The sequence below is a fragment of the Talpa europaea genome (genome assembly GCF_964194135.1).
Source record: "Talpa europaea genome assembly, chromosome: 10".
NCBI lineage: Eukaryota > Metazoa > Chordata > Mammalia > Eulipotyphla > Talpidae > Talpa > Talpa europaea.
Genome location: NC_140077.1, coordinates 52100218 through 52109744, shown reverse-complemented (window position 1 = coordinate 52109744; position 9527 = coordinate 52100218). Strand labels below are relative to the sequence as shown.

The following is a 9527-nucleotide window of genomic DNA, read 5'->3' as shown; positions in this document are numbered from 1 at the left end:
TCAGACAGAAAAGCAAAGAAATCCTGTCAGTGCTCAGAGTAGTGCATACCTTTGCTCTTCTGATCATAACCTGTAGCATAGGATATATTTGTAACATAGGCTATGACATGTAGTATACAATACAGATGATGATCCCAAGAAATAACTGCAAGAGAGGGTCAGATCACATCCATGAAACTTCTACTGGAGGAAAATCATGATATTTCCTTGAAACACTGACTAAATGACTTGTAGCTAAGCAAAATAAAAGTAAAATCCCCAACACTTCATCATTCCCGACATACCTAAAACCAAGAGGGAAATTTTTATGATGTTAAATTTCTCCATTTTAATTAAAATAGGGACTTGGTGTTCTAAATTATTCTAATATAAAGTTTAGCAATGCACATTATATTGTGGAAATCCATTTCTTTACTATTGAGATTTGAAATAAGCCTAAAAAAGTGTACTAAGTTATTAACGTAGTACAGAGAATGTATTCCTAGGTCTCCCTCTAAGAAACTCCTCAGAGTTTAAAGTTAAAATCAGCAACAATCCCATCCTCTCTCCTTGGGACTATAGGGGCACTCTGCCCTTCTCTCTCTGATGTTAGGTCACTACCTCCACCTTGTGGCCAGAGCTAAACCCTGAGGGTCACAGTCACAACCCAAAAAGTTTCCTTAAGAGACTGAGAAAAATGCAAGAGTTGTTGAAATTATTAACAGCCTTCACCTTGAATATCATAACCTAGTGAAGTTCTCACGATAGCAACTGCTGTGAGAATTTCCCTTTGTTACCTGGGTTAACTGTCAATTAACAAGTACCAATAATAACTACTTGGTATGTAAGGGACTAAAACAAGAATCTTCAAAGCTTTAACTTTAACAGAAAGGAAACTATTGCCCATCATGGGAATTAATCAGAACCTCAGAATTATGTATTTTTAAGATGTGGAGGGAGAAGAAATCTCCTAAATTAAAATATTGCATCTGAATTCTGAAGATGAATGAATGGTAAGACTATTCTGGAGGTATATATGCAGATATGTATATATAAAAATAATGTTTTATATATACATACACAAATATGTGTGTGTGTGTGTGTGTATAAATAAATAAAATAGCTAGCCCTGGAAATAAAACTTTTTTCATTCCCTGGAAGGTATGGAAAAATCATTTTAGGGTCATTATCAGTTTAGGAAAACAGGTAACATTTTCCATTGACATAGGTATATACAAAATTGACATGTAAATTGAAAGTCTGTTAGATCAGTTTAAAATGAACCCTGGTTTCCTCTCAAACCTGACATTCCCATCAAGGTTTCATTCTCAGGTATAATGATGGAATTAAAGTGGTCCTAAGGATGATATAAGAACCTTTCAGCATGGACTGATATGTAGAGAAAGATCCAAAAGTTGGAATAAATCAAAACCACTAAAATAGCAATCTGAATCCAAATCACAAAAAGCTAGGTGATCTTAATCAATATAATGGATTTTACATAGAAACCAGGTAGCAGTACACTGTGATCAGCCCTTATAATTTATCTCATGGAAAATAATATTTCAGGGCACAAGAGTTGGATAAACGTATCAGGGAGCACCTTGGCCAGGGATAACAGGTGTTTCTGCCTGGCATACCAACTTAAACAGATTAATAACTGCTGCCCAAGATTATGTGTCAAATGCATAAAAAGACCAGCCTGGCCTCCCAAAGGCAAGAACTACGATCAAATAACAAGGAAAACAGAAACATATTGTGTTAATTCTTTCTACCTTTTAAAAAACTTGTGTCTTTAAAAAGCTTGCTGTTGCTGATTTTAGTTGGTTCATCTTCGTTTACATATGGTAAACTTGGGCCCAGAGAAATTAATAAAGTTAATTCAAGGTCATACCACTAGTTAGTGGTTGAACCAAAATATACAACCAAGCCTGTGACTTTACATCAGTCTCAAAAACCTAGCCGAGAAAAGATAGGTTGCAAATACTATTGCTAATAATTCAAAGAATAAAAATATCAATTATTGTTTTGAAAAATCCCTAAAAGAAAAGTTCTAGTCCCACAGCAACAGTTTCAGGAACTTTCACAGAAACTCTACTGTGGGTAAAATCACATTCTTGCCCCTATGCAAAAGAAACCTAACATTTCCTGCCCATAAATCAGTACTATCACAACTTATCTCCTGAAACATGATTGATTGTGACTAAAAAAAAAAGTGCATGAGAGAGTGAGCAGGTGCTATGCAGACCTGTCAATGCTTGCTTTGGAAATGAAGTCCCATTGCAGGAAGAAAAAGATAAAGAACATTTTTCACTCATATTCCTTGAGGCATCTTAAAACTTAAAAGAACACATTGATGATAACGGGGAAAACTTATACATACGGGGAGCTACAGATTCTTACTTGCTCTAATGTTAGCTGCTTAGAAATCGTATCATTTTCCAGTTTTTTAATTTTCTTCATCAGTTTGTTGACCTGGAATTCCTGCTCCTGTTCGAGATGTTGCTCTAGTTCGGCTTTCTCATGCTGCAACTGGAAAATAAAAAACACAGATGTGACAATCAAGACATTCAAAGGCCATAGGAATGTTGGCTCCACAAGCCAAATAAGAGACAAAATTGACTTAAGAGACATCATCCCAGAAGTTACGTACTCACTTTTTGCTCATTTATCCAGATGTATACCTAATAACCTGTTCCTGAAATTTGTAAATAAAATTTACTGTGCAGGTTCATAGGCAGTTGATCTTTCTTAGCCAAGAGACTGAGAAATGATAGGGGAAATACATACGGGTTCAAACCATAATTAAACACAGATTTCAGTTTTTTAAAAATATAAGAGGTTATCCCTGTAGGGAGAAACTAGGAGGCTAGGAAATGAGACAAGAAAACTTAACTTCAACAACTATTCTTCGGTATTTTTTAAGTTATATTCCATGGGAATCACAATTAATAAAATAAATTTTCATACTGTCAGTTTTTATTAAATGAATGATAGTTTATTCAAATTTACATAATGTGTGTAGCAAGAGAAGAAATGTTACCATTACAAATCATACTTAGTAAGTTATTCTGAATGTTATTTCCCACTGTATTAGTAAGCATGCTTTGGCAAAAATCAGTACAATTATCTTTCTATAATGAGATTGTACATTATACTTCCTACATTTTTCCTAAAAATCAAAGGGGGGGGAGTCTCTTAAGCAATTAAAAGATAAGGTTATGGTGCCACTGCAAGACAAAAAGTTTTTTTAATGTTCTGCAACCTTCGCAATCAAAAGTAAATAAAGTAACTCCAATAAACACATGACACCTGGGGTTCACATTAAAAGCTACCCATTATTTCTAGCACTTAGTTGGGGGCTTCTGTTGATCCACAGTAGAGGTTGAAGGGAAAGACAGTCTCAGGATCTAATATTTTCAGAACCATGGGGAGGTCAAATAAAATCTACTGAAAACAATGAAGCATATAATAGTTTTATTTGGAGGTTCAAGATGAACCCCAATTTACTTTCAAAACCATTTCTTCATGCAGATACTGCTTACCAAGTTCTTCACATGTGTTAGGCAGACAGGATCACTTCCATTTTATGTAACATAATAGGTTTCAGGACAAAGGTAAATGCACCTAGAAAGTAGCAGATCACAGCACTCATATCCTGCTCTCAACCCAAAGCCCATGCTCTCCCACCGGACACTGAGCAAACCTAAGGGGGTTGACTTCAGACTCCTCTACCTACTAGTAGTGGCCAGTGTAACTGTGAGATTTGGAAAAATCAAATGATTAAACAAAGAAAGCAAGCCATGCGTGCAGGCCAGGGGGATGCTGTCTCTTTCTAGACCTGCATAGGGTGCACTGGCCAGTGGAAAAGCTTGACTGGGCTTGATAGACCTCAAGAACAGTCACACCTAACCCTCTTCACATTTGACACAATTTCCACTGCTTTGAAAGTAACACTGGAATATACAGCCACACCACCCCGAATGTGCCCAATCTCACTGGAAAAGTTGACTCAACAGATGTTGTTCTTCCTCCAACTGTTTTTGATGTGCAACTCCAAAAAAAAGCCGGTCAACTTCACAGGGCTCCAGGAAGAAAAAAAGTAGATGTGAGGAGGTGCTTACAGTGACAAGTCTATTTTTAGCTAGCTCTTTAAAACTCAGGTTCTGCAAGACCAAGCCATAATTAAAAGAACTAAGGGGAATAGATAGAGAAGAGACCTTGGCTGGCATTTCAGAGACAGAAGAATCCCATGAACAAATACCATTTATAAGGAAATCACAGCAAAACATGTGTATCTTCACCTAACACTTTAACATTTGTTATGTGTCTTCCCAGTGTAGGTAACATACGTTAGAAGTAGGTGAAATCTGTAGCTAAGATATTATCCTTGTCCTCAAATAGTTTATGAACAGTAAGTTTAAACTTTAGAAAAATTACTTTGGTCTTAAAACCTTATAAACTACTTGCAACAGTCTGCTTTTTTTTTTTTTCTTCCAACAGCAGCTGTGTGTTCCTACAATATATTTTCAATAGCTGCCATTTTTATTTGAAAGTCCTCCCCCCTCCTTTTTTTAAACACTATACTTCTGCCCTGGGGTACATTAAAATGGCAAAGGAAGCAATATAACGCTGAAAAATCTCTTAACCACCCCCACTACCACACCAAACAGCATTTGTCACAGAATATTAATCTAAGAAAAGGTAAGGCTCTCATTGGTTTAAGGAAAATACTCATATTTAGACAGAAGGTCTCTTACCATCAAATTCCTATTAGGTATTTTTTTTTTAAGAATACAGGGAAAACTAAAATAATAAGAACTCTAAATTTTAAGAGGCTTTTTCCTCTCAGGAGCTATACCCTAAGGAAAGTCTGATAGTAAAGCTGTCATTACCAGAACTCAAGTAAGGTCCCTGGGCTACACTAACCCATTTGGAAACTATCAAGCGATCCTGCAATCTAACTCTGCCAAATAGTCACAGTTTTCATCGTCTCCAAAAGAGAGAACTGAAACAGCCATGCTGCCTGCTTTGTGCTGTCATCTCACAGGTGACACAATTTAGGCGCAGAGCTGGGAGTTTTTAAACAGAACCCTAGAAACAGAAAAACTGCCAATCTAAAGAGAAACAAAGGGAGATGTCCCAAACCATGAGGTGAGAGTTAAGATGAACAAGACGAAAATGCATCTTCAGACACTAATAACTGTAGAGTTTTACCTGAGAAAAATTCAGGAACTGTTTGTGTGTTAAACAGATGGCACGTAAATTCAAGCAATTTTGTTCCAGCAGGGTTTGAATCAACACCCTGAATCCACCTGCCTGTTTTAAAGCTGTAGCTGATGACAACAAAAATCCTCAAGGGAAGTCTGGATAGGCTGATCCAAGACTATTAGAAATAAACTCCAGTTTCATCTCTTGTAGCATCTTCAATATAAAAATCAAGGCATGATTTTAAATTGTCTTAACACTAAGAGTAATTTTTAAATCTTCCAGTAAGCTCAGAGATCCTGAACTACTGATAGAAAAAAATCATTCAAACTAAGAAGTAGTCAAGCAAATTCTACTAATGTGTTTGAAATAAACACAAATGTCTTAAATATATCTAAAACAAAATGCTTAGGTAGGCTGAAAATTTAGTTTTGTTTTTTTTTCAAAATCAGAATTTTAATGTAATTATTTTTATAAAGTCAAAGTCAGTCTCAAAGTGTATGAAATAGTTTTATAAATCTCTTTTGTGCAATACATTGTTAATATTAACCAAAAATATACTGGAACTGAAATCACATTAAATTAACAGATGACTCAGCAGCAGACATTTTCAGTGGAATTAAGCTTTGTTATTTAGGATTTAGAATGAAAAATATACTAACATACCTGAAAATGCCATAAGCAAAGACACAACTATAAATCTGTAACAAATTCTGCATACTAAAAGGTGAGCATTTCCCTATTGTAGTCACTGATTATATTTGAAGTCCCAAACCAAACTTCAAGCTGATTAGAAAATCCAAGTGTAACATTAATTTGATCTGAAACAGGCTAGCCATAAGCACCGCTCAATTACCAATAATTGTCTATCTTATAATTTACAAAGTCTTTCTGGAGCCACTTCAGTAAACCAGGCCTCTTATATAAGAGGTTCCAAAACTCATCATTAAATGACTTTTTATTCTGGCCAAAAGTCTTTCTAGCAAGTACAGACACTCAGGTGGTTCACCTGAGAACCACCTTGGTACCCACATAGGTTAGCCTGTCAGTCAGGCCTCTTGCCAACATTCAGTAGGAGTGCCAAATCCCAGGATGAAATCACATGTCTGGGCTTGCTGTCAATCCAGCCCATGGCAAGAAAGGCAAGCCTTTTGGCCAGCAGCCCAAGAACTCAGCTTCCTCACTGCAACTTGAGAATAAACCTAAGATCACCCTCTCCACCCACCCCACCCTATTTTCAATATCAACAGTAATATTTTTCTGTGGACTATCTGCATTTCCTCAACCAACATCTTTGGTTTATTGCCAACTACCAAGGACTAAAGTTACCTGCAATGGACCACATAAAGGTCACCACAAGACAAAAGCTACATTAAGTCATCGGATTGTCAAGAACAATTATGTTATTAACATGAGCTTGGAAAAACAGTTCCAAACTTTCTCTCAGAACATTGAGTCTCTGAAGAAACTAATTTTTCAACAGCTCTCCTGAGCTGCCTGAGCAGAAAGCCTCCCACCGCAAACTCAGTACATCACCACTTAATGCCTCTCAGGCCCACACTGATTCCCCCCTTCTGTTTCTGGCACCATTATTCTCAGTCAATACCTCACATTTCATCAGTCACCAAATTACCTGTCAATCTCCATAAGAGCTGTCAAACACACCCTCTTCTTTCTGTGCTATGACCCTGGTCTCGTTCAGGTCTCTTATTCTGCTTCACTGGGCCACTGCCAATGCCTCCTGAAGGCTCCGTCCAGGAGCGGATCTTCCTAGCAGACATACCCTGTAATTTCAACGCCCTGCTCAAGACCTTTCAGTGACTCCCGACTATCTGCAAAGTTCAAGCTCACAGACAGGACGTTCAAATCCTTCCATGATTTAGTCCCTACTCCCCATGCTTTCCTTGTGCTATTTCACATGCAGTCCAAGTGACACTGCAAACATAAATGGTTTCAGAGTCCTTAGAGGTAATCACTCCCAATCCCTTAGAGGTAATCACTCTCCTGATTTTTTTTTTTTAAAGATTTTTATTTATTTTTATACAAGAGCTGGGGTACAGGCCAGAGGCGTAGGAGGGTGAGAGGACTCACCAAAGACAGAGCAGGGAGCAGAACAGGCAGTCGACTGAAATACACTGCTGAGGGGAGCAGTGGGTGCGACAGGAGAGGTCTGCCGTGCCATGTGGGAATCTCCCTGGCCAGCTGCTGCGCTCAATCTGCTGCTCCACTGGGGAGGCCCATTCTCCTGATTCTTATGGTATTTTTATGTCCTCAAATCCACTCCCTTTAAAATATTTTACTACCAAGATATTTTTAAACATTACTTTTGCTTGACTTTGTATTTTTTTCTGTCTAGCTTCTTCTACTAAATGAATTTATGATTTCATTCACCCATATAACTGAGTCTAATTATACTTTGCATTTTTATTGTCTTTTACTATCCCACTGGATGCATACATCACAATTTATCCACTCTACAATGATGGGTACTTGGGCAATTTTCAGATTTTTACTCTTATGAACAATGCCACAAGGAACATCCTTCTACACATCACATGCACATTCTCACACTTTACATAGACCCAGAAGTGGAGCTGCTGGGTCACAGACAATGAATATTTCCATCTTCATTAAGTAATGCCAATTGCTTTCAAAATGGCTGTAACCATTTCCACTCTGACAATGGTGCATGAGAATTCTCTGGTAACATCTTGCTGTGATTTATTTGGCTTTTCCTGACCACTAGTGGGACTGTGCACTTCTTTATGTTTACTGGTCTTTGGGCTATCTGCTTCAGTAAAGAAACTGTCATGTCTTTTGCTATTTTTCATCTGGATGGTTTCTCTAGCTGATTTGTACTTTTTTTGTTGGTTATATATGTTACAAATATCTTCTCCCAATCTGTGGCTTGCCTTTGCATTCACTTTACATCTTTCCTAAGATGTGCCTTTGGTTTTCTTCTGCAGGCATTATGACAACACTAACAAATTTATATCTCTAGTCCAGACTTTGCCACTGAGAGAACTTCTCATGCCCACCTTTTCCATTTACAGTCTCCATTTGAGGGCCTCCCTGGTGGTGCAAGGGGTTAAGTCTCAGCACTATGAAGCTATCAGCAGCCACTGAAGCACGAGTTCGATCCCTGGCCAGGGAGCTAACCCAAATGGCGCAGCAGACCTCACCTATCTTGCCCGCTGCTCCCCTCAGCAGTGTATTTTAGTAGATCTGCCTGTTCTGCTCCCCACTCTGTTTCTGGTGAATCCTCTCACCCTCCCCTGCCCCCACACCTCTGGCCTATAACCCAGCTCTCGTATGCATAAATAAATAAATCTTAAAAAAAAATCTCCATTTGGATGTCTTGACATCTCAACTAAACTTCTGACCTCCTTACTCTAAGCCTACTCTACTTGCTTTCCTCCCCATTTTAAATGATGGTAACCCTATCATTCTAGTCATCAAGGCATCACCTCTATATCTTCCTTGATCCTTTTTCTCACATCTACTTGTAATCCATCTTCAAATTCTATAGGTTGTTCCTTCAAAACATACCCAGCATCTAAAGATCACCAAATTCACTACAATCCACCCCATCTCTCAGTGTCTATTATTGAATATCCATCTACTAGATCACCTCGTTCCCACCTTTGCCTCCACTCCATACTCTTTTTTTGACTCAGCAGTCAAAGCAAGATCATTGCACTACTTTTAAAATCTGCCTGGTGACAGCCATCTCGGAATGAAAATCCTGACCTTGGCTCGAAGGGCTGCACATGATCTATATGTAGGTCATCAAACCTCAGACCCACCACATCTCCCCACTCTCATCTCCTACATGTCACCTCCCAAGACTCAACTCTAACCACACTGGCCTCTTTGCTGCTCTTCTAACACGACAGGCACAATCCACTTCAAGATTTCAGTTCTCTCTGGCTTCAGTGTCTTTCCTCAGGAATCCACATGTCTAGCTTTATCTTCTCCAAGATTTTGCTCTGCTATTATCTGAAAGACTAACATAATTAAAATTTCAACAGCCCCCACAACCTTGACAGTATTCTTTTCTTCTAGCACCTACTACTGTCTTGGCTTTAGGCTATCTTTACAAGGTTTTACATTTAACTGGCTGGTATTGGTATATACCGAAATATACATTTATGCGAAAAAACTAAATTCTAATTATTTAGCTCTCAGATTTTCCAATTACACAAAAAGGGCAATCTTAGTTCCCTCTCAATCCTCCTATCTTTTATCATTTTCATGCTTTTCTGCTCTAGCCAGGAATTGGCATCCTTGTTTTGTTCTTGGTTTTAAACAGAAAGCTGTTAACTGGCCATAATTAAACA

General features: G+C 38.0%; 1 protein-coding gene across 1 annotated transcript in view; it reads right to left on the bottom strand.

Annotated features, from left to right (window-relative positions):
* Positions 1-9527, bottom strand: part of CCDC6 (coiled-coil domain containing 6) — a gene marked incomplete at both ends in the record, with an annotated part of 97032 nt that overhangs the window by 30125 nt on the left and 57380 nt on the right. Inside the window, one exon of the mRNA XM_084246138.1 lies at positions 2383-2511. Coding sequence (XP_084102264.1) covers positions 2383-2511 — 129 coding nt within the window. The remainder of the gene's footprint in view (positions 1-2382; positions 2512-9527) is intronic.